Source organism: Mchenga conophoros, linkage group LG1 (genome assembly GCF_057382185.1).
Source record: "Mchenga conophoros isolate Kocher_MC1m ecotype Shallow Benthic linkage group LG1, M_conophoros_male_GT1.1, whole genome shotgun sequence".
NCBI classification, from domain to species: Eukaryota; Metazoa; Chordata; class Actinopteri; order Cichliformes; family Cichlidae; genus Mchenga; species Mchenga conophoros.
The window spans coordinates 2,367,205-2,393,545 of NC_140526.1; the positions used below are offsets into that span (position 1 = coordinate 2,367,205).

Genomic DNA, 26,341 nt, shown 5'->3' on the forward strand with positions numbered 1-26,341 from the left:
CACACACTCACTCACACACACACACACACACACACACTCACACACACACACACACACACACACACACTGTCTTACACACGCACACGCACACACACAGTACTCAGGCACTGTATACATACGCTGCACACATATGTATGCGAGGTGAGAGAGTTATGTTGCCTCTGTTAACGCTGAGGTAAATGATGACATCATAGGTGGCTGTGTTTGTCCATCTTTCATTTACAGTTTATTATTATTGCGTGGTCAAATTAAAGAGAAAAAACGAGAATGCTGACTGGAGTGGAAGAGGGCCGAGATCCTCGGGGAAAGAACACATGTGATGCGTGATGAACGCGTGAACAGCTCCACTTCCTGCCAGCCGGCCTGAGCAGCGCGAACCGGGAAAGAGACAAAGAGCAAGACTGGGAACAAAGAGGTGGGCGTGCCTGTACGAGCGGGCCCGCCCAGTCATTGCGGGCAGCCAATCGGATCCCGGATATGCAAACGAGCCGCGGCACCGCATCGCCCCTGCCCAGGCGGTGACGTCACCCGCACATCTCTCTGTCTGGCTCTGCAAAGACTCAGACAGAAGCAACAGAGGAGCTGAGGGGAAGCCAGCACGGATTATTACCGCTGTGGAATAAACACGCGTTTTCCTGCAGCAGCACGGCTCGGCTCGAACCGGGACGTCCAGCTTCGGCCTGGAAACCAAAGGGGGTGGATGGTTTTACTGTGGCTCCTTTGCGCTGCTTTCCCTCCCCTCCTCAGCCGCACTGGTTTCTTTGCACTGACCAGTTGTCTTTGAGAACCGGCTCCGGTGCCTCTCCCCTCTCCTCCTCCTCTTCTTCCTCCTCTCTTCCCCTCTCCTTTCTTCGCCCTCCTTCCTGTATTATTTTCTGCCTTCCACCCGCAACCCTGCGAAGCCGCAAACATGCCCAGCTCGCTGTTCGCCGACAGCAGCGTCCAGGGAGACGCGCTGGACGACCAGAGAGCGCTGCAGATCGCCCTGGACCAGCTCTCCCTTCTCGGCTTGGACAACGACGAGAACCCGCTGTACGACAACGGCCAGGAGCCCCGGAAGAAGAGCGTCAACATGACGGAGTGCGTCCCGGTGCCCAGCTCCGAGCATGTGGCTGAGATCGTGGGCAGACAAGGTGTGTGTTTGTGTGTGTGAGACGGTTGGTGTTTGTCTTGCAGCACAGCTGAGCGCGGCCATGCACCCAAACAGCACCGTGTCCCGTGTGGGAGGACGCGCATGTGTCACTTTTCTTGCTTTCAGGCTACATTTGCAGCTCTGCTGGTGAATTCGGCTTCCCTGTTCCCCTCCGGGCTTCAGTTTCTGTCTCGCCAGTTAGTCATACATTGTTCCTTCTCTATAAATACACGGCGGTGGGCGGCAGCGCGCACAGATTCAAGAAGTTGACATTTGGAATAAGTGCTTATTGAGATTAATAACAGCCCGTGCTGCTGCCGAACTGAAGAGAAGCAGGAAGCAGCTCAGAAAAGACACCAAAGTCGTGCTGTTTATCGTGCGTGCTCTGCAGGCAGGCACGCGTTTGTTCAAGTATTTGACAAAATGAACGGAGTTTGGTTTCGAAGAATTAAAATGAAATCCGAGCTGTTTTGGGTGAAGCCTGGCGATGACCGCTGACAGGACAGAGGTTATTATCATCATCATGTGGTGTTTGTAGGTCACTGTGTGTGTGTGTGTGCGCGTGTGTTTTCCTCACACATTCTTTGCTTAATGGCTGTGATGGTGATCGGATCGAATTAGGACAGCGGTCACGATGTTACCTTGCCTCGCAGGCTGCAGACGCCCATAGCTGCACAGATCTCTCAGTGTTTCCAGCTGTAGGGCTGCAGGGCGGGACTGGTGCTTGGTTACATATGCGGAATCTTTTCCCCTCCCTGTGCTGCTGCTGCTGCTCCCACAAAAACAAAAGGAACTGTAAGGACACTTTACAGCAGCCACAGTGCGACATTTGTGCAGTAGGCTTGTTTACATCCAACACCATCACCCAGCCCCCTGCGTCGGGTTAAGTCAGGCTAGAAGCACGGAGAGGAAAAATGGTGGACTAGCCGTGACCCGGGGGTGTTGTTTTAATGCGAGAGACTATCCTTATTTAACCTGCACCAGTTTGACGCTAACTCGGGATTTAAACTGGTTTACGGTATAGTTGGACTCTCCTTCCTCTGCTGGTTATATCACCCTGTCCCACTCAGCTGGCTTCGCTTGGCTAATTATGTCATTCTTCCCTGGCTGTTTCCTCAGCTGGTCTTTTTTATGATAAAGATGTGTGCCTGTGCTTCAGGGCGTTGGAATGTGAGTTAAAGCTCAGCTTCCAGGATATGAAGTCTTTACGTAGCTTTGCCCCTTTTTCCCCAGCGTGTCTCGCAGCAGCCGTCCTCGTGTTTTGCTGAAGGAGACTTGCTCGCTGTTCTTTCTGTCCTGCTGTATGTTCGTGGCGGTGGCACGTGGTTTGGATTTGTTCTTCTCTAAAAGGGTTCCTCACCTGCTCGCACTTTTTGACAGACAACAACAAGCACGCAACATCTGTTCTGAGAACATGTGCCACATTTCAAGGTTCTACGTCCTCACTTTTCTTCTTTTGCTTCCTTTGCCTCAGGTTGCAAGATCAAAGCCCTGCGAGCAAAGACCAACACCTACATCAAGACTCCGGTGCGAGGCGAGGAGCCCGTTTTCGTGGTGACAGGCAGGAGGGAGGATGTGGCCATGGCCAGGAGGGAGATCATCTCGGCTGCAGAGCACTTCTCCATGATCCGAGCCTCCCGGAACAAAAACACCAGCCTGAACGGGAGCGGCACCCCGGTCCCCGGACCGCCTAACCTGCCTGGACAGACCACCATCCAGGTCCGGGTGCCTTACCGCGTGGTCGGGCTGGTTGTGGGGCCCAAGGGCGCCACCATCAAGCGGATCCAGCAGCAGACCCACACCTACATCGTGACCCCGAGCCGGGACAAGGAGCCGGTGTTTGAGGTGACGGGGATGCCGGAGAATGTGGACCGAGCACGCGAAGAAATCGAAGCCCACATCGCCATGAGGACCGGAGGCCTGATCGAGCTCCAGGACGAAAACGACTTCCACGCCAACGGCACCGATGTGGGCTTCGACCTGCACGGACACGCCACCCTGTGGTCCAAGCCCAGCGCGGGGATGACCCCCACCTCTGTGCGCAAACCCTTCTCCAACTACCGCAACGACTCCTCCTCCTCCTTGGGCAGCGCCTCCACGGACTCCTACTTCGGCAACAACAGCTCGCGCATGGCCGACTACAGCCCCCCCAGCCCCGCGCTCAGCTACACGGCCACCACCAACAACAACGGCAACAACAATAACAACAACATCAACGTCAACACCAACGGCAACGGGTTTGTTTACGGAAGCGACGTCATCTCCCCCGACTGCACTGATCTGACTTTTGACTCCTCGCCAGGGTTTGACCCAACACCAGCCCCGCCAGGCCTCCTGTGGTCCCCGTACGACAGTCGCATGACCCCCTCCTCCACCGGAGGCAGCTCCCCCACCTCCACTTCAGCCATGTTCCCCACCAACAGCTCGGCTAATGCCAACGGGATCGCGGGGAGTCAGAGGAGGGTTAACGGCTGCACCCCGCAGCCTCGCCTGTCGCCTCCTCTCCACAGCCACAACGGCGGGCCCGCCGAGCACCCGTTAGCCCGCAGGGTGCGCAGCGACCCGGGCGGAGGCCCACTCAGTTTCCCCGGCTACTCCGGCTCCATCGCGTCCTTGCCGGGCCCCCACCTCCCCGGGGTCCCGTGCGACTCCTCGGCCTCGTCGTCGTCCTCCTCTTCCTCCTCATCCACCTCCTCGGGTACCAGCCGAAAAGGCAGTCGCGATTGTTCGGTGTGCTTCGAGAGCGAGGTCATCGCGGCGCTGGTTCCCTGCGGGCACAACCTCTTCTGCATGGAATGTGCCAATCGGATCTGCGAGAGGAGCGACCCCAAATGCCCCGTCTGCCACACCGGCGTCACTCAGGCTATACGTATATTTTCATAAGAAGTGAAACTCTTGGACTGTCTCGTCGGCGAGACAGACTACAATAGCAACAACAGACTCTTCATACCGCTTTAACGATCAGCCAATTGTCAGTCTGGAAAGTGTACATAGATATACATATGTATGTAAGAGAGGCTGCAGTATCCAGAAGAAGGGACAGACAGCCTTCGTGGGCTAGTTGTGAATAACGTACTGTAGCTTGGGGAAATATTTTCAACATCTAAGTGCATGTTTTAAATATTACAGTATAGTAATCAATAGTTCTAGTTAATTGTACACTATATTTATGAAGCGAAGAGAGACATTGGGGTCAGGACGGAGGTACGGGGGTCCGCCTGTAGACCGTTTCGGCGGGACGAGCCTTCCAGGTTTGCCGATCAAGTGTAGTGAGGGGGGGCGGCGGCTGGGAAACGTGGAGGGCGTCCGGCCTAACAGATACTGCAGCTCGAGGTCAGAAACCACGCGAGGGAGGGAGAGCAACAACATATCCTACATATATATGTATAGAATCAATTTCCACAAGTTGAAAGTTTTAAATGACATTACTACAGATTGAAGTATTTTATTCTTTTTTGACTTGAAAGATTATATTTCTTATTGCAAAGATGTTTACAGATATTTTAATTTAAGTTCAGTGAACTTTTTTGTAGCTGGGTTGAAATATTGTTCATTTTTTTAGTACGGCCTTACGGCATTTGATCACTGTATTATTTTAATATCACACGACTGTGGGAGCAAATCCGAGTCCACAAAAATGTGTATTTGACAGTATTCTGTTGGGATGGAGTTTTTATAGGTTCAGCAAAAAAAGTCTTTTAAATCTGCTTCACCCAGCATATTTTTTATTCCGTAATATAAAGCATATTTTATTCTATATTATTATGAAACATTGAAATGTACAAAACTTAGTAAGTTGAACACAAAGAAACCGTTTATGCTTTCTAAAATTTGTATGAATTAGATTCCAGTGGGAATTACAGGCTTCTGTTGCACCACTATAGTTTTAGTATTTCTATTTTAATACATTTGTTTACCACTTGTTTATGTATATGTAGGTGAAGTTACTTGAGCGTAAATGTACTTTATTGAGCAAAGTTTAAGAACAAAGTATATTTTATTTTATGATAAAGGGCCTTTAACCTCATGGTCAAATACTAATATTATATTTGCTGAGACAAGATTTGAAAATGTATCAAGAGTTTTATTTTTCTGACATTTAAAGTTATACATGATAAAAAAAGTAATGGTGCTACTTCATGTTTTTTTAAGTATTTCTATATAAGTCCAATAAAAATGGTACATCGATGTTGGTGTCTGCTTCTCGTCCATCCTTCACGTGTCGATGTGGATCGGAGTCGTAATAGTTTTCCGAGCGGCCGACCCCTCTCTGCTCCCTGATAGAAGCTCGGAGGTGGCGGGATTATCGCCGCAGCCTAATTATGGAGGATATGCTTTGACGGTGGGACTCGGCCTGCCTTATCACTAATTAGAAGAGCTGTGCGACCTATTCTTATGCAGATCTGCTGGTGTGCAGACCGTAATCTGGCTCCTGTGGGCTTTGGTGGACTGATGAAGCGGGACATACTGAGAGATCTGAAAAAGCTAGGTGGTCGCATTTTAGAAAACCAGTTGGTGAAAAAGCCGTCAGCTCATTGGGTCGTTTGGGACCCGTTTACTGTACTGTAGAGCGCTCTGGTTTAAAATGTGCTGACCTGCTAACTTAACCTGGAAAAAAAGGGCAGAAAATTTCAGAAAAGTTTGTACAGACGAGTTTTATCTGATATCATTTTGCTACATCTGGTGTTTTTGTAGAGTTTAAGTCTTAAAAATGAACGCTGTGATTCATTCAGGTTTTTACACTGATGATGCAGACGCCTCAAAAACTCGTATTCAATATGATACACTTGGTTAACTGACAGCTAATCGCCTACAATGTGAGTCATTGAAGAGAAGAACACCTACAAAGTCTTCTTACTTCAGATCCTCAACAGTTTCTGTTTTCTGCTTCTCCGTCATTTTAAAGTGAACATCCTTGAAGTTTCACGTCACAGACAAGAAACAGCTGATTGTCCCCTAAAATCATTTTACAGACTCGCTGATCGATCAGCTGATTGAGAGACAACAGTCACTTTCAGCAGGTGTTTGGTCAGATTCAGATATGTGCTGATTCGTGGCTTAATTTATTTAAACGTTTTGTTAAACTGGGAAAAAGGTCGGGGAAATTAAACTAACGAAGGCCCCGGGTTCTGTGTGCACCTGTGGTCATTTGCTTTGGTTCCTCACTGGTTTAATAATGTCCAGAAAGAGGCACAACAGTCGGTGATTTTAGATCACAAATATAAGAATGTTTTAAAAATAATTTTAAAAGATGTCCAAGAATCAAAAACTCTCACAGCCAGATACAAAAGAAGGAAAAACACGGAATCATCGTACCCGGGAAGACGAGGCCGGGGGATGTAAATCATTAATCAGCTGCTGGGATAATCATTTCTCCCATTAAATCTGGTTCTAATTACACATTAACCAACCGCCAGCTGACCTGGGAGGAGGGCGGAAATAAAGGCTGGTTTCTCAACCTTTGGGTCCTGGGACAGCGCCAGGAGGAAGAAGTACTAACAACAAGCTCCAGATCAGTTCCAGAAAACGGTTCAAACCCCGCCCCCTCGGTCCAAAGAGCTCCGCGCGTGCTGATGTCACGTCCTTGTGCGACAGCGGTTCAGACGGACGTCTCTCACTCAGAGGGGAAAGGTCATGTGTCTGTTTGTATTTAATACAGCAGGATCTGACAGACACTCCATGTGCTCAGACTTCTGTCATCAGGTGTCCGTTTTATCAATATAACAAATATTTTAATGCCATTTGCATTTAAATAGCTGTAAATTCTTTCTGGTTCTCAGCTTGGAAGAATAAAAGACGAGGTCCAGAGTTCGAGGATATCGGTTTGAGTATCTGAGAGTGGTCTCAGCTTTTCATGAGTTTCTTTCACTTCTCACAAGTGAAATTTTTTTATTCATCTCTAACTGATAGACGACATTATCAGAGAACATTCTTTTACACAAACGTAGCCAGAAAGTCTGAGGAGGTCCAGTGAACAGTCAAATTTCATTCTGGAACAAATTTTCAACCAAATCTAGTTGTTGAGAAAAGACGGTCAGTGATGAAATGTTTGCTGCGACTTTTAAGTAATCCAACATTTTTTTCCTTCTCAGTTCACTCTGTGTCAGCCATCTGCTCATAACTCAGTAACTCATCTGAAGTCATGTAGCATCAAGTGCATCAGCTTCATTTAACACACAGTGAAGCAATCCCAGAATGAGGTCACTCCGATCATGGCACACTCCAAACATGAATGTTTGAGTCCCTGATTTAGTCGTGCGGCTGCGGCTGCTGCTTCGGCTGCGGCTGCTGTGGCTGCTGTGGCTGCGTTGTGTTGAGATGTTGCTTGCTGTGGATGTGCGGTGTGGTTTCTCATGTTTGTGAGGTTGGCGTTAATCTGTAGGTCGCGATGGAGCACAGTAACCTAAAATCTGGTGTTGCATAAGAAACCGACCATTTATCACACAGGTACTCTTGGCTGCTCGCTTATTTTCCAAGGGTTCACCACAGTGGATGGATCTGCATGACTGATTTGGCACAGATTAACACCAGATGCACTTCCTGACATGGCGTTCCCATTTATCCTGGCCATGAACTGGCACTGGAGTCACACCAGCTCGTGACCTCCATCTGTGTCTCCTCCTGGAAACAAACTGGGGATGTTTCACGTGTAAGGCGGATGTGTTACCCACATGACAAAAAGTCTGTTATTCTCTGCGGTCAGTTGTGTTCGTCCCATTGCTACAGGTGTATAAAATCCAGCACCTGGCCACTCAGTCTGCCTTTACAAACACCTGTGAAAGAACGGGTCGTTCTGAAGGAGGCGCTGCCTGGAGAGCTTTTATTTAATCTTTATCTTGTCTTTTTTACATAATTTCCTTAGCGATTAATAAAGTATGCCGATTCTGATTCGTATTCCCGTGTGACTCTGTTAGCCTCCTAGGACCTGGCGTCCACATATGTGGGCATCACATTCTGGGTTGTTCAGACCAAAATACTAAATTGTTCTCTACAAGGGCCCGATATCCACTTATGAGGACGTTATTGCTACTGTTCTATCCACATTTGGAGCGAATGTCCTCATATGTGGATCTCATTTTTCTCACAAACAACAATCAGGTAAAAAAAGAATTTAAAAAATCAGGTAATTCTTTGTTTTTACAGTCATCAGGTCCCAATCAGCCCAAATAGCAAAGAGACATTAAAAATGCTGCTTTTGATGTTTGTTGCTGTCACTGTAACAGTGTTATATGTAACACGTGTAAATGTGGTTGAAAAAATAGTAAACTCTGCCAAATGATGCATGTTGAAAAACGATGACGCGTTACAGCCAGGCCTCCTTAACCGTTTTAAGCCCATCGGAGCATGCGCGCTCCGTTTAGCATAGCTATTTTTAAATCCCGGTAGAATTGGCACCACTAAGCTAGCGCAACCATTTTCTTGCACATGAAAATGGAGGAGACGTACTTATGTAACACTGCTCAGCTTGTCCCAGGTCGCCGTTTCCTTCCACAACTGGCTTTGCTGTCAACGAACAGTCCAGAAACATGATCCGATCAGCTGTTCTTAGCACTTCCTACTTGGAATAAACATCAGCGCGAACTATCGTATGTCTGCCGTTACCTGCGAAAACAGGAAGTGATGTCATTTCGTGGGAAACGTAGTTTTTTTCCCTACAAGGCCTTTCAAAGGTTTACTGGTTTTTGTGCGTCATGTGTGACTTTATGCCTTTCTGTACATTTTCTGCTCTGTTGTTGGAAATGGTTTATTTTGTTGCTGTTTTTTTGCAAATTGTGCGCAAAAATATTTATTTTCATTTTTTCCGCAGCTTATAAAAATGAGTGCATCTCAAAAATGAAACTATGAAAACACTGAGAATAAACTTTCTGTGGTTGGAAACTATTTTGTGCAACTTTTTTTGCATCTGCAGTTTTGATGGATGCAGTTTAAACCTCTGAAACTAGAAATATGTGTAAATAAAACGATTTTCAATTTTTTTGTAGTTTATTGCACTTTTTTGCAATTTGTGTAGTTACTATGGGCTTAATGCATAGATATTATTAAAACTTGGTATATAACGGTTGTATTGATACATAGCCTCTTGAAATAGCACTACAGCAGGTAAAAATATAAAGATAAGCCCTGGCGGCTTTAAAGGCTTAGCATCCATATTGGATGAGATGGGAGTGAGAGGCACAACACTGACCGACGGACCTGACCTAAACCTCAGCTGATAACTTTCTTCTTCTTAAGTCGAGCCTCAGGTCAAAGTAGGGCTGCTTTATAAATGCAGTCGCACCAAAAAATCACCGACACACAGCAACTGTTCGGCTGCTATTTTGTTCCATGATGAGAGGAAGTGGACTTTGCAGCTATCGCAGGGAAACGTTGTGAAACTGTTTCTGAGAATCCAGCAGAGTCTCGGGCTTCCTGCTGCCTCAGAGCTTCTAAGTAATGTCATTGTGGTCGGGAAGTTTTTGTGCAGGAGTGTAAGTTTCTACTGCGGAGGCATAAAGCCAAGCGCTCTCAGCGAGCATCCACATTGGTTGATCCTTTAATAACACACTGAACATGAAAGCAGAGCGTGACACATGAATTCCAGTGTTTCGGTCAGAACCTGATGTGCACGCCCTGATTTAATTTTAACTGCAACCTGCTGGAAGTGCGAGGAGCCGACAGCATCGTCTCCTCTGCGTCGTACAGCTGCTGCTCTCTCCCCTCCCCCCACCTCCTTTCCCTGTGCCGAAGTGCATCCCCGAGTCATGCGGTCCTGCTGGAAACACTGACGCTTAAACACACACTTCGCTGCAAGATAGTAAATGTGGACAGAGCCGGCTCTAATGATAAGTTTAAAATGGAAACATCCAACAGGGGCCCGCAGAAACTGGCCCCATAAACCATATTATTAGGAAGCAATCTCACGGCTGCGGAAAAGAGCTGACAAGTGTTTTTAGTCAAATGTGCAACACATGGAGTTCACAAAGTGCTTCTGTGGTTGCAGATTCACTGAAAGAAGGTCCCTGCGTCTGCAGGCCAGGAGAGAAAAACAGAAATGTGAAATCAGTTTTCCTTTCATCAGTAGTTTTATTTGAAAGCACTTTTTTACTCCAGCACATTGAAGCACATGAGATGTTTGGGGGGATAAAAGTATGCTCTGCTCATTTCCAGCTCCACACTTTTAGCCTCATGCTCCTCTTAGGGCAGCTTTGCATGATTTACAGCTCAAAACAATCCTTCGTTATCTCATGCTGAGCCTTGGTACGACTCCTCAGTCCTCCCTCTGCTTGAAATAAGCAGCTGTAGCTTCTCCCCCTTTTTGTCCACTTTCTTCTGATTGGACCAGTCAGTAGAAGCAAAATCAAGGAAATCAAGTCTTCTTTAGACGTGAGCTAAACGACTTGAAATCAGACACTTTGATGACTCTGCATTTCACCTCAAAGCGCAGCACAGCTGTAAAGGCTTAGCAGTCAAAAACAGCGGTCCGCCCACCACAAGCCTACGCTGACAGGTCACACGTCACCATCGCTCTGGGTTCTGAGCCGTCATTTCCAAAATAAACACCGTCTTTAATTCGGACCATAAACGCATCAGGAAAGTGTTTGCTGAGGTCAGAGGTCAGGTGAGCACTGAGAGGCTGATGACCACCTGCTGGCCAGTGTGGAGAATGCAGTTTGAAGGAACTTTAGAGAGCATTAGGTAATTATTTTATATACTCGCTGCCCATAAATGAAAGAAAATATGAAGGTTTTCTCTTTTTAATGCTGTCTTGCATATTTGAACAAACACATAAATGCTTTTGATGAACAGTCATAAACTGTGTTTCACTGTGAACAGCCGAGTGTTTTCCACACTGCGCGTAAACCCGTCCAATCATCCGTGTTGTTCTCACCTATCTCTGAGAGCTCAGCCATCCTTTGCTGAATGATCTCGTTCATTCGGTCACCACCTGAAGCTCGTGAGCGTGAACGGGCCTTAAATAATTTGACTGTAGGCTGTACCGGCGTGAAGCTGACATACCGTTCACAACGCCTGAGCTCCATTTTGGCTCAGGTTTAGCGCACGCGTGTTCTGTGAGTTGCAGACACAAGCTTTGACCTCTACACTCTCATCCAAATATGGCTCCAAAAAACCAACACGGAGGTGGTCGAAACAATGCCAGGGTGCCTACGTCCAGCTTTTATCTACCATCTGAATAAAACGTAATCACCTGACTTTTCTCTATCGTGTGGTTTCTGCACCGCGTGAAGCTTGTGTGCAAGAAGTCTGTTATACTGGTTTGATCTGGCTCAGTAGGATCGCTGGAAACATCCCAGAACGCAGTGCCATCTTTTTGTGGCGTGCCACAGGTGAGAAACTTCGATGAGATGTTTAATTGGAGCAAATGGTTTAATTTGTACTTTGAATTTTCTTCGGTTCCCGTGACACCGCATCACCGCCCTGCACGAAAAACCGATCATTTCATCCAGGAGGCTTACACAGGCCGGCGTGGAGAGGTGTTTGGAGTGAAGCAAATCTTTGCATTATTTATGTGCGGAGTTGTGGAGCCTCTGTTTATTCACCTAAAACCTCTAATTTCCTGTAAATAACCAGCAACGCTTTCTGCTCTCTCTAGTCTTTGAATATTTATCACTCAGAGTCATTAAGTTGGGAGATAATCGTGAATATTTGGCTGAAGGTTCTCGCTTTGCCTCAGTTAGCCTTGCCCCGGGTGGAGTTTCCACTTGGCATTTAGAGAATGCACTTCAAACTTCAGCAGCTCTCAGATGTTTTTCTCAGCACACTTTAAGGCTCGTGTGGAGTGTAGAGGTGTAATCTGAATAAAACGATAATTCACATGAAAGCTCGTGGAAAAAAAAATCCTTATTTTCACAGGTTCGTTGTGCTTTATGGACGCTGGCTGTGACGCTGCAGCTGAAATAACACGTGTAATAGATCTGGATTGATTTAAGGAAAATATCCATTAACAACACAGTTGATTCCTACGATCATTAATCTCATTAATGCTGTTCCTACCCAACTACTGACGTCAGCAGATGAAAGCTTTGAGCCTTCGAGTGACTGTGTGTCTCTATTTTAATCATAAAATACTTTCCTACCATGAAGTTCTCAGTCAGTCTGCGACTCGCAGTATTTTACGGGGATTTTTCCACTGATGCACAAAGGATAACGCAAAGTTTCGTTGGTCTCACAGCAGACGTGACCTCTAATCTACTGATTTGTGCTCCGTGAACACAGTTTTTCATGTATCCATGTGCAAAATAAATATTTTCCTCATTAAACCGCAACAACATCCTGATTCAGAGATCGGAAATGTTTGTGTTGGAGTGAATCAAGTCGTACATGTTACACATGTTCACACTTAATCTGCATCATTATTGAATATATTGCTACAGTTTATTAAATATGGTGATATGAGCTGAAAAAAGGCTGCTGCTTCTTTTAAAGATGGATTTTCTTGCTTGCTTGGTGGCGTTCTCACACTTTATCTGGACAACATACTGTATGCGCTGCAGATATGATGTTAAATACAAAGTTACGATGACTGTCGTGAGAAATCCTGAAAATCGTGTCCGTGGAAAACCGGATTCGTTGTTTGTGACTGTTTCACATTTTGCTGCGACAGCTTCCTGTTTTGAAATATGTGCATGTTTTTTTCTTATATGATGTGATTATAATTTTGGACACTAGCTGATGTTGATGATGTTTTTCAGTTAAACAGGGTCAGGGTTAATGATGCCTGGAGTAGGACCCTGCTGCAGAAAGTTAACTCATAAAAACGAAGCGTATGACAAACATAGTCAGAGCCTTTAAAAGTTTATATAACAGTAACAGAGGAGCCAGCTTTTAGTCACAAAATAATTTGGGTGGTGATTAAACACACTTTTGACTTCTTCTGTTGCTTAATTGTCAGACTGGGTTAAGTTTGGTGTTTTCGGTTAAAAACATGAACTCGAGCACTTAAATTTATGAGCGTTCGTTTACAAACGTCCACGTGAGATTATTTTGGAGTTCCCTCAAATATACGTCAAGACATCAGCACCAAAGAACACCATCCACGGATCCAAGAGACACCGGCGGCAATATTCGGGAGAGCGAGCTGCGCCACCACCTCAGGTTATTACATCTGTACCTCCACATTACAGCAAGTCAAGTGTGTTAAAGTCCTAATTAGCGACAATGACAATCTCCATTTTGTGTTCGCTGATGTGAGCACCTGTAAGCTGTAGCCACGGGAGCCTCTCGTAATTAGCGTCTATTTCCCCTTAAGAAAGCAACGAGCCTTGAACACACACCCACATCCGCGAGCACAAACTGAAAACCAACTTCTTCTTTAAACTGCAAACACAGAATTAGAACAATTCTGATGCAAATGAACCAAACACAGAAAAAAAGAAACTGCAAACATAAACAGCAGATACAAAAGGTTAAATATCCAGAACACGTCAGATGTGCAGGAGCAGACGAAGACTGTTCCTCAGCCACGGAGGAGACGTACAGGACCAGTGCAACAAGCTGCCTGCAGATTTGCTGCCCTTCCTAGTTGGGATAAAACAGAAGTCGTGGTTTCACACGTCCATGAGTCGCAGCAGCTCTGACTCTCTGACCGAACGTGATCCGTGTTTCAGAGTAGACTGGGACATTAGTGTTGTGGGACACGCTGAGCTGACTGTTGTTGTGACATAATGACAAATAGTTTAACAATAAACTGAACATTAATTAAAGATCATTTATCTAAAGTTCACTCCTTCTGTTTGTGTGAATATAAACAGCTGCTCGTCCTCGTTCGGCCGCTGCAGAAAATACTTTCACCCGGAAGGAATCCCGGACAGAAGACGAGCCCGGGGTCAGAGCGTGGGGAAGGTGTTGGTTACTGATGATATGATGAATCCATTTTGATGCTAAAAGCTGTTTATTGATAACAATCATACTTGGAGTCGTTGTAAAATGTATTTGGCTGCAGCTTGTAACAGCTTAAATGTTTGCAGCAAACACTGAAGACCCAAATTTCTCACTTTATTATGTTTCCTAAAAAAGTTTCTTTAATCTCTCTTTGCTTCTGTTCTATGAACCTTTAACTTAAAGACTCGCAAACTGTGTTGAATTATTGCACTTTAGTAACAATGAAAAATGGATATATACTCAGTGGTAGCACATTCATCAATGATTAAACATCTGATAGAAGCTTCTTAAGATTTATAAGAAATCCAGGCAGCGTCATCGCCATCGTGCTCAGCGAGGTTCTGCTGGATGAGGATTCGGGGGAAAATAGTGCATTGTTTATTTAAAGCCCCGCCCCCCATGGAGAGTTCCAGATTAAGTTACTATTTCATCTGGAACGCCTCCTCGGATTTCCAAGTTGGACAGTTGGAGCAGTTATCAATCCAACACGTACGTAAACAAAGCTGTGCTCAGGTCACTGACTGGGCTCCAGTTCTGCAGATTTTAGGCACAAAAACAGGTAAAACACTGTGAAACATGAGTGTTTCTATCTTGATAAGAAGCAAAAATAAATCCTGTTTTTCCTCCATTTGCCAACTTCCCACTTCTGTATCTGGAATGCAGCATTATTCCAGCCATCACTGGGTGAGAGGCGGGACACACGGGACAGCCAATTAACCAAACGATATGGGCTCAAAATGTGGTCATAAATATTTTGTACTTGTAAAAAAGATTTGTGTGTGCGTAAAAAAGATTTGTATGTGTAAAAAGAATTTGTGTGTGGACTTAGAAAAAAAACCCCTGCAAGTTACAAGTACGGATTTTTGACCCTATTTTTCTTCCCTTCATCTGATTGGTCAATGTCATGTCAATCACAAATGTAACAATCCAATCAGAGAACAGATGGGTTTGGCTGTCGGAGGGGCGCTGTTTTGAACTGCAGGTCCTTGAAGGGTGATACAGTTTGAAGCTGGAGGATCGCTATATAAATATCCGATAGCAGCTAGGTCCCCTAACTTTCAGTAGCTGTTGAAAGGATAAAGTTGTGCTATATCAGTGGTTAGAAATACCATTATTACTTTAGGATTAGTTTAACACAAAGTCAGGGCTGACCCAGGACCATTGCTGTGAGTCACAGTGCGCAGCATAAAAGTCCTTTCACATCGGACGCAGGATACGCTGCTAATGCTAACTGCTAACTAAAACCCAAGGATCCAGAATTTGTTACGCTGGCTGCTGGGCTCTGTGGGTTTTTGCAGCAGCTCTACCTGCACTAGATGCACCTGCTCCTTGTCTTTTCTATCTCTGACTTTATGTCCTCTACAAGAGTTTCTGGGTTTTTTTTGCTGGTTCTTCAAATGTTCAATAAAAACATGTATGCTAATTCATAACGAAGAAAGCTTTGTAATGAAGACTGTCATTTCCAAAACACTGCCCGCCCCCACCCCGCAGCGCTGTTGAAAAGGCTGCGGAAGTCCCTGTATTAAACACGTAGACCTGTGACACAAAAATCACCAAACTCGGACGACCACAGACTGTTTTCCTTCGTGGTGATGAAGGAAAACGCTGGGTTGGCATGTAAAAGGGCATTTATTCCCTTCAAAGACCTGCAGTTCAAAAAAAGCGCCCCTCGACAGCCAAACCCATCTGTTCTCTGATTGGATTGTTACATTTGTGATTGACATGACATTGACCAATCAGATGAAGGGAAGAAAAATAGGGTCAAAAATCCGTACTTGTAACTTGCAGGGTTTTTTTTCTAAGTCCACATACAAATCTTTTTTACAAGTACAAAATATTTATGACCACATTTTGAGCCCATAAAACGACCCCACAGGAGAGGCGTGTGGACGCTAACCTGCAAGGAAGGAACGCCGCTGCTGGCACCGCCAATGTTGGAAACACCAGGGAAAATAATGCGACATTATGCAAAGACAAACGTGCCAAGAGACATTAAAGTAAAACTTTATTACTGAAGATGAGATTGCCCCCCGGCGTTACTTTTTTCAGTAACGAGTAATCTAACTAATTACTATTCCTATCGTTACAACGCCGTTACAGTTACTAACAAGAAAACGCGGTCCGTTACTATTTTTCAACAAACAGACGGTTGAAGCTGTGTTCAGTTTACCGCATCTTATATCAGCTGTAAGTAATCTGGGCGCTACAGCTTTAAGCAGCTGCGCTCCCACGGACGGTGATCACGATCACTTTTTGGCACAACAGCTGGAGCTCAGGGGGCAAAACATTCGCATGAGTGCTGCTGTTTGACTGAGGAAGAGTAAAGTAGTCATGGTCAATCACATGACCACTTAAAGACAAAGCAACAAGGTGACATATACCAGTTTATAAATTGTGTTGACAGGTCACGTAAAACCAGAGTCACGTTTACTGTCTAAGGACAGCGCAGCGAGACCTCTCTGCTTATGAGCAAAAAATTAAAAAACAAAAACAGGGGAAGTTTTAGGAGAAACGGAGAGAGAGAGAGAGAGAGTTTTGAGATGTGAGAGATTTGTGACGTTTAGCGTGTTTGGAGTGTGTAGTTAGTGTGTAGTGTTGTGGATAGTTTTGTGTTGTGTGTCAGAACAATGAGGCGACTGCTGTCTCCAGGTAGAAACAGCAGTGACACACCTGCTGCTGTCAGACCTGCAGGTATCAGGCTGTGATGTTCTCCTTTGGAGTGGCACAAATAATTTGGCATCTTATTTAATGCAGAATAGTTTGAAATGGTTACTTAAAAAATCAAGGTAAAAGGTAAATGGATGCAAAGAACCTTGTTGTTTGCAAAACTTGTGCGTAGGATTTTAAAATTGACAATTTATATTTGCATTTAAAGTTATGAAATATGATTCACTAAACATGTTTGTGGTTGTTACAGTAAAAAATAACTTTTTCTACTCTGATTTTATGTTTTCTGTCTGATTTTAGATCAATTGTGTTAATACAGTTTGTCAAAATGAAAACATGACTGTAAATTCAGACACGTGAGGCTGTGCTGATGATACCAAACAAGGCAAAGTAAATAGTTTGCAAAGGTAAAATGTGGAGGGAAAATGAAAAGTAGTTAAAAATGGACAATTATACCCTGGACCCCAGAGGGTTAAATGTTTTTTTTCAAAGTAACGCAATAGTTACTTTTCAAGTAATGAATTACTTTTAGAATATTGTAACTCAGTTACTAACTCAGTTACTTTTTGAAGAAGTAACTAGTAACTATAATTAATTACTTTTCCAAAGTAACTTGCCCAACACTGGTACTGATGCACGTGTGACGCATTATGGTCAGTAGAGATGACACGTGGGTAAAAATGCATTAGCTCTGTGAGACAGATAATGAAACCTCTCTGAAAGTGACGATGGGTCTGTGAGTCTGTTTGCTTCCTCTTTGGGTGCATGTGGAGCAGAAAGAGGGCGGCAGCCTGGATCTCTGAGCCATCAGAGACTTAAACAGAGCGAGATGACAACTCGCCGTCCGTGCTGTATATTTTAAAAAGCTCCGTCTGACTGAGCATTTGGCTGCAGACGGAGAAGTCTGGTGTGCCAGGCTGTGTTAACAGCAGAGGAACAACAGAACATGTCTGGTGTCTTCCACGCTTTGACCTACATCTCATGCATTTAATGGACCTGCGTACACACACACACACACACACACACACACACACACACACACACACACACACACACACACACACACCCTTCCTACAGAAACAGAGGAGGCAGCAGGCAGGCCTGTGCAGAGTGAATATCTATATTTTATTCATGCTGTGCTCCCTGCTTGTCACCACTCAGCAGTCAGGCCATTACTTGATGTGATTCGCCCATTTAAACTCACTTTTTCCTAACAGGAGTCTGTCGCAGGTCCAGCTTTGAGTTAAAATTCACTACATTACAACAAAGATAAAGACTAAAGTGAGACAAGGTGTTGTGGTTCAGTGATACGAGGGCAGCTCGCTGCTTTACTTTCTGCTCCTTAAAAGATTTATTCCAACTCTGCGAGTCTCAGTCTCTACCTTTAGCCATCAGCTCAACTGCTAATAGAGTTCATGCTGAGATGTTTCAGTCTTATAGTTCAAGTTAGTTTAGTGTTACTGAGAAATTATTCATTTCCTGTCACTTAATGTGCAAATCGTACGCTGCAGTCTGTGCTTTTATACGTTTGTGCTGCACGTAAGCTTGTTCTCACTCTCTGGCCTCAAAGCAGTTTTTCTGCAGCCTAACTGAGTTTTTAGTGCCTAAAACAGGGAAAAGGGGAAAAGTAGCCAAGCAAAACACGAACCAGGATTTAGATTTTTATGAGTCTGTTACCAGAACCGTTTGATCATATCTCGCACATACAGTTGTGGTCAGAAGTCTGTATACATCCATCCTGAGGATGGACGTCCTGGTAAGTTTGGGCCTTTAATGATGTTTTTGAAATGTTCTTTTTCCAGGCTGGAGTGATTCGACCGCATGTATCCTTAATGACTTTAAAAACAAGATTTGGGTGCATGAGTTTGAGTTTATTTTGGAAATGTATGTAGAGACACTTCTGGATCAAAAGTGGATATGCAGGCTCAAATATAGGCCTGTTAAGTTCTCACTAGTAATCAGGAAGGACTGCAACTGGTAGTTTCTCTTTGCAGCATTACAAGGAACAGCACTCACTGGACTGACCGACACTCAGAACAGTAGGAAGGACCAAGGAAGTCAGTCAGCATCTAAGGAGGAGAGTCTGTAGATTTACATGCAAGTACAGGTTTTTCCAACGTTTGCCGAGACCTGAAAGAAGACCCGAAAAACCAGGAACAACCCAGGAACCACTAAGGATCAAGCTTGGCATGATCTGGAAACTGGTGAAAGACCAGTGTCACGGTCCACAGTGAAGCCAGTTTGACATCACTGCATACTGGGTGAGGGTGCCCCTGCTCCAAAATCGAGACCTGCACGGTCGACTGAAAGTTACAGCTGCCCACATGAACGAGCCTAAATGGCTTCTTTAAACCCCAAAAGACTGTACCAACTGTCAAGCATGGTGGGGGCCCCAAGTCCCAATCGCAGCCTTACCGAAAACTTGTGGACTTGCTTAAAATCTGGGTCTCTGCCAGGAAACCAACTAATTTCAATGACTACGGCTTTTTCCAAGAAGAGAGATCAAATATCCAACTTTATCCACACCCGAGGCTTGTTGATAGTTACCAAAAACATCCGGTCAAGGTGCAACTTGGTAAGGGACGTTTGACTAAATATTAGTGGGGGTGCACGTGTATATTTCAGCCAGTATTTATCCTTCTGGCCCTTTCTGGATGATAACCCAGTTCTTGCTCTGAAGGTCATTGAAGGTTTATTCTGTACAACATTCCACCCTGGAAAAAGAAATCATTAAAATTACGCCTGTGATGAGTGGATGTGAACCTCTGACCACAACTGTAAGTGTGTGGAGACAGTATGGCAGTAAAAAACACAAATGTAGTATCTGTCCGTCCACCTTTGTCCTGATGCTCGGTCTGAAACCGGAGTATAAGCAGAGATGCTCTGACCTCCCTCTCCTCAGCTTCCTCCTCCTGCTCCTCTCGGACGCCATCACCTCTTCCTCGTGTCCTGGAGTTGTCCAGAATGCCTCATCCAGGATTGCAGATGCTGATCCACTTGCTTCTGTTTGTTTGGAGGAGCAGCTGTTCTACTGTTAGTGCCCTCAGTGGCCAAGCTCCTCCCCCTTTGGAGGAACCTCATTTCTGACACTTGTACCTGCAGGCTCGTTCCTTCAGGTGCTTCCCACAGCTCACGGCGATCAGTGAAGGCAGGACCATTGACTGTTAATCAACAGTATGCTTGTTAATCTCCCACTCCACTTACATTAACAAGAGCCCAAAATACCTGAACTCCTCCAGCTGAGGCGGCGACTCCCTCCCAGACCAGGCTGGTTGCTCCACCCTTTTCCAGCCTCAGACGTGGAGATGCTAATTCATCCACACCACCGCACGCTCGGCTGCAAACCACCCCAGTGTGATCTGAAGGTCACCACTTGATGAGGCCAACCGGACCACATGAAGAGTCTGACACGCTGAAGCTTGCATTTAGCTATCGAGGAAGATGGCTGTTAAAAAAAGTCACTAGTCCCTAACAATGGCTGGTGTGCACTTCTTTAAGAAATGTGTGCCATCTTTCTCCACACATGCACAGTTTGCCCCACACTCAGCTTACTGGAATCTTGCTAGCCTACATTCACTCGGGCCGTCTGATTCGTCCGGGACGCTGTCGCCCTCTCAGCGTGATTTTTGCAGATTTTTAAAGATAGACAGATTTACATCATCCTCAGCTAATAAACCAAATTCACACCAAAGTTCTGCTTCCTGTAGATGTTAGATGACGTCGTGTTTATGCAGCAAACATCAGAGCCGCACTAATCGTTCTCAGTTTCAGAGTCTATACGAGCTGGTCAGTGTGGTCCACGCGAGCTGACTTCAAAACCTCGTAATGGATAAGCCTCCTGTCCTTGAGCGTGTCCCTGCCTGTGAGAAGCAGTCGGAGCAGGCTGTGGGTTTTCCCCTCCACGGCTGAGGGAGGAGGAGGAGGAGGAAGAGGAGGAGGAGAGCATCGGGTTTGTTGTTCAAAGCCCGAGCTCGGCGGATGCATTATAAATGAGCAGGGTTTTGAGGCACGTCTCTTCCTCCCTCGCTCCCTCTATCTTTTTTTTACACTCTTTGTGTGTGTGTGTTTGTGTGTGCGGGTGTGTAAGTGTGTGTCTCTATGTGCATAATGGATTTTTATCCTTCGCAGAGCACAGCGGTCACAGTTTGTCTGACTCCACATGGTCTTTATTATGCCAGACGGAGAGTGTATCAGCGGAGACATACCAGGCCGGCATCTGCCCTCTGTCTCTATCTCCACACACACACACACACACACACACACACACACACACACACACACACACACACACACACACACACACTCATGTTGATGGTAGCCTCTGTATATCGGAGGAAAGGTGCGCTCCTCTGAGACTCTCCTCATGGAACTAATCATCACATGCTGGATGCTTTTTCCTGTTTGTTAGTTCTATTTTTACCTTCCCTCACACACACACGCACACACACACACACTCACACACACACACACACACACACACACACACTGTAAGGCTGCGGTGACTTGCAGTTACTTCCAAGCGTTGCTCGTGTTGCTGACCATGTGATCACCTGCTGAAGCGCTCCATGCAAACGTGCCAGCACGTCACTGGTTCAGTCGTCCTCTGTCTGGTGAGCCGACGTTGGCTCATGACAAGGCAGCAGGCAGTACTCAAAGATCCGGTGTGTCCATCTGCTGATGTTTGATGGATCTAATTAGATTGCATTGATGGAAGTGGAGCTTTGTTTCAAGCACACAGGTTTCTGATTTCTCCTGCTTTTACCTTTAGTTTAGGAGACATTCACAGCAGCTTTATGAGATTGTCATTATGCGAGGATTAGGTTAATTTAGTTTAAAAGCACCTTTTAATTGGACCTATTCTGCTTACCTCTTCATATTAAATGTGACCAGAGTTTCAGATAATGAGGTGAGTGAGAAATCTGGGCTGCAGACGGCTGTAAACACTCAGTTCGACTAGTTTTCTTCTATTATTTCAGGGGTATCGAACTCCAGGCTTCGAGGGCCGGTGTCCTGCAGGCTTTAGATCTCACCCTGGGTCAACACACCTGAATCTAGTGATTGGTTCATCACCAGGCCTCTGGAGAACTTCAGGACATGTTGAGGAAGCCATTTAACCATTTAAATGAGCTGTGTAGGATCAAGGATCATCTAAACCTGCAGGCCCTCGAGGCCTGGAGTTCGACACCTGTGTATTGTTTGACTTTTATGATGTCATAGAGAGGGGTTATTATCAGCGAGGGATTATAACGATCCACCTTAAACTGGAAATCGGAAATCCTTCGAGTCAGCTTTACACTGAAAAGGTTGGAGAAGCCCCACCAGCCCTGATTTCACAGTCGCAGATCGCAGCAGTGCGACGCAAACAGCTGTAAAACTCACTTCCAGTTCCACCATCAGGACTTCTGAGGTCAAAGCAGCGCAGCATTATACACGCGTGTTGTATGTTTTGATCAGGTGTACGTCACTCCGATCCATGGAGATTATAATACGACTTTTACTAACTGGGACCACATCCTCAGTTACGACGTGCGATGATGGGTGAGTGACCGTGAGCAGACGCTGTGGTTTGGGGAAGGCTTCGGAGAGGAAGGGCAGTGGCTGCCGGCACACCAACTGTTTTGGATGCCAGTGATCCCAGACATGAAGCTGTTGGTGGGGCAGTTTCAGAGTTGGGACCACGCCTGAGAAAGCCGGAGCAGCGTGTAGCTGTGAGGTAATTCAGTATATCACTGTGTATCAGTCCTGGTGCACTATGAGCGGCTTGTTGCCAAATGCAGTTGTCTGATTGGTCACATCTGTTTATTCCTGTGCAAAAAATCTTTTTATCTAAAAAATAATGGCAACAAAATATTTGTGCAAATTTTACGTATCAGTGTGTAAAGAAACGAGCACACGCGACAGCAGACGCAGTTTGTTTTGGACCAGCAGGTAAAAACACTGGTTTGTCCTCGAGAGCAATAAGAGAGTATTTAGTTTTTCATATTCTGCATCTGCATCTGCAGAAGCAGCACGAACACCAAGGAGAAAGAACAGAACACAAAAATCATTTTCAGACAGGTGCGCTGCCTTTTTCTGCCTTTTTCTGCATTTTTCGACTAACTTTTGACTGAATAGGCCACAAAGTAATTAATGTTCTCTGACCTTTTAAAGTAAATATGAAAAGGACAAAATATGAAAAAACTAATTATCATATATGCACCGAAAATACTAATCAGCCATTTCAGAGAGTGTCGAGCTCTTCCAGGATGCAGCAGAGTTTATTTCAGGTAAATTAAGCTCATCACACGGTTTCTATCATCAGAGGCCTTGTGGTATAAATTACTCTTTAGTTAAGGAATTATCACATTATAAACTCTCATAACTGGAAGCTTTGTGGGAGCCAGTGAAGCTCTGAGTCATCCCGAGGAAACCTCTGCAGGGTTTGCATGTCTGCATCTGGACAGTTTATCTTACTCTTCCAGCAGATCCAGATGTTGTCCATGAGCTGCTGTCCTCAGGTCTTTCCTTAGACTTGTGGATTTTAAGAGTTACGACTGGGCCACTCGAGGAATGTTGGAGAATCAGGTGTCAGCAGGTGACTTCAGGTTGACTTGATGCTGAATTTTGAAACCTGACTCCAGCTTTAGAGGAGTTTCCTGTAAGGACCATCTGTGCCAATGTGAAGCACCCCCTCATCGTGATGGTACTGCCGCCATGCTTCACAGCAGGGACGGCGTTAGCACTACATTCATTTTCATTAAGGACATAACAATTTTTTTCCTCATGCTCTCAAATACATGTATAATGATACCTGACAGCTTCTTTGTCTTTGACCGCATTAAAAACACATCAGTGAGACTAACCCGGGTCGTGTTGCTCCATTTCCTTGAAAAAACTGGTTTATTCTCAGATATCCAGCAGCAGATCCACAGAGGTGCTTCTCTGGTTTCTCATAAATCAGTTCTGAGCTGATTCAGGACCACGAGGAGCCAATCGTCCTAAAGTCCAGATGATAAAGTTGCTGATTGTCAGATTTATTACCGAGCTTATTTGTTTAACAGTTTATGTTCTTGCTGCACGCACATGTGAAACTGATTTATTACATCAGCTGAGTACAAAGAGCTTTGAGCCTGCAGGTGGACACTGGGTCGGTGGAAGGATTAAAACCGAAGGCAGCGCTGTGTCAGAGGGAGAGATGGGAAGATTCGTACAGGAAACCATGTGAGCAGAGTGAGGCGGGGGTCCGCAGGTGCTGCCTCCCAGCAGGGTCCTGGGTTATAACCCGGGCAGGACCTTTCTGGTGCTCCAGTTTCTTCTTATTTCTTCTTTAGCGGATCATCTGCCTCCATCTCCTCCTATCCCAGCATCCTCTGTTGCGCCAACCGTCTGCATGTCGTCCTCCTGTCATGATCCGTGGCTCGGTGTCCGGGGAGTGTTTGGATTGCCCCGGTGGCCACACCCTCGGATTGGGCCGTCACCATTGCACCTGCATCCCAATCCCGGCAATTACCGGGAGGACTATTTAACCCAGCACAGACGGCTGCTCCACGCCAGTCCGTTAAATGGCAAATGGCCTGTATTTGTACAGCGCTCTACTCAGTCCCTATGGACCCCAAAGCGCTTTACACTACATCCAGTCATCCACCCATTCACACACACATTCACACACTGGTGATGGCAGCTACATTGTAGCCACAGCTGCCCTGGGGCGCACTGACAGAGGCGAGGCTGCCGGACACTGGCGCCACCGGGCCCTCTGACCACCACCAGTAGGCAAACACGGGGTTAGTATCTTGCCCAAGGATATTTGGCATGCAGCCAGGAGGCAGCCTGGGATCGAACCACCGACCCCGTCAGTCGCCCTTCAGTGGTAACTTGGCTCCGTGTAAGTTCTGTGTTAATCCTGCATCTGTGTGCTCAGGTTACCGTTCGGCGTTTTATGCCACCTGCCCGTTTGGATGCCAGAGAATACCTCCAGTCTTCGTCTCTGCCTCCTCAGATTCACTCCCACAGACACACTCCCCCTCCGAGTCCCACAGTCCGGCTCTGATTATAAGCCCGACTATTCGAACCTTGCCTTGCTGTGACTCTCTCCGTGTCTTTTCTGTTAACCAATAAAACTTGTACATAGTTCATGTAGAATTGTGTTGAGTCTGCCTTTGGGTTCCTCTTCTGTGCGTGAACCGTGGTTCATGACACCTTCACTTCATCTTCCTCTGTTTTGCCCACTGCAGCCACTCTCCCTCCTCTGCACAAGCTGTAGTTCCTCTGATGTCCGCTTGAGCACAGAAACGGTGAGTGTGCCACTGTGGCAACGTCCACTCAATCTGGATATTTGGAAGTTAATTTTGCACGTTGGAACGAACCTCTCGGCTCTTTGTGGATGTCCCTCTGTCCTTCCTGTGCACCGGTTTGCTCCAAAATAAGACAAATAAAATTTCAGGGTAACGACATTAAACAGCTCAAAAACAAATGTTTTTCTTTGTGTAAAAATAAACATGAACGCACACAGTAAACAACATCTGCAGCCCTTCAGGAGATTCTGGTATTTTTCTGTCAGCGTGGCCGAGGACAATTTGCATCACCAGTGTTTGGCCGCTGGCAGAGACTCAGGAGAAGCCAACGCAACAGCGCTGAGGGTTAAATACAGCAGACAAAGCCCGCTCCCCCCCCACGCAAAGACAGCAAAGGGCCAACGGTGGCACAGATTAGTGAGTAAACTGGCTCAGGCTGCTGAATGAGAGCCACTGCATATCTCACGCTTTCATTCCCCAGAACAGGCGACGTGGTGGTGCAGCTGGTGGTGCTGCTGGTGGTGGGGAGGCGTCAGATTGTGCGCAGATCTCGTCGGGTAAAATGTTATCACCGAGCCGCATGCTTTCACAGCCTCGAATGAATGGGGAGGGTGCGCATATTGCATCATGACACCTACGCAGCATGAGGCCGCCGCTCGCTCATATTCTTCTCCCTGCCGTGAAATGCTCTGAATGATTGTTTCTCCTCCACCAAAGTGTCTCCTGCCTGCTTTCATTCTGAGTCTGAGCACCACCCGCTGCACCCAGAGACACACTGTACATGTTCGCGTTATAATGGCTTTTGTCACAGTGTCTCGCCGCTGAACGTCTGTGCTCGACATCTCGTTGTCAAGCTGATGAGCTCCAGAAATCATTGGGTGATATCATCTGAAGATTATACACACACGACTGTGTGCGAGTAGGACGGCTGGCTGTTGTTTCAGTGGGAATACTTTGTGAAAGAGCAGAATGAGTCATTAGCGTGGGGCTGGAGAGGAAGCGTAATAACAGGGCTGGCTAGCAGAACAAAACAAAGCAATCCTAATGAAAGATAAGAGGGTCTCCCGGATGCATTTTTCATAAGCGCTCCTTTTGTATCCTCTTGCCCCGGGACTTTTAAGAAGGGAGCACGGTTAAGTAGGTGTAGTAAGTCTTTGGATCTAATTATCATTGTGCGTTTGCTCGGAGATGTTTTGTTTGTGCGCTCGGAGCTGCAGGGCTTCTCTCTCCGGACACGACAGAAACTCGGTGAAACGTAAAGGTTTACTCACCCGTGGAGCCAAAACATCTTCACTCCCAAAACGTCACAGTTTGTTAGGAACCCTGCTTTACGATACACGTCCCGCCTCAGCCTTACGTTAGCAGCTGCTGGATGGTGTACAAAAATACA

The 26,341-nt window shown here is 46.0% G+C and overlaps 1 protein-coding gene across 1 annotated transcript; it reads left to right on the top strand.

Moving 5' to 3' along the window:
* Positions 1–517: 517 nt before the first annotated feature.
* On the top strand, positions 518–5,321 carry mex3b (mex-3 RNA binding family member B). The gene is made up of 2 exons (XM_085275706.1): positions 518–1,133; positions 2,607–5,321. Exons 1-2 carry the CDS (start codon positions 911–913, stop codon positions 4,013–4,015), a joined length of 1,632 nt encoding a protein of 543 aa, XP_085131832.1. The 5' UTR covers positions 518–910; the 3' UTR covers positions 4,016–5,321.
* Positions 5,322–26,341: the final 21,020 nt, after the last annotated feature.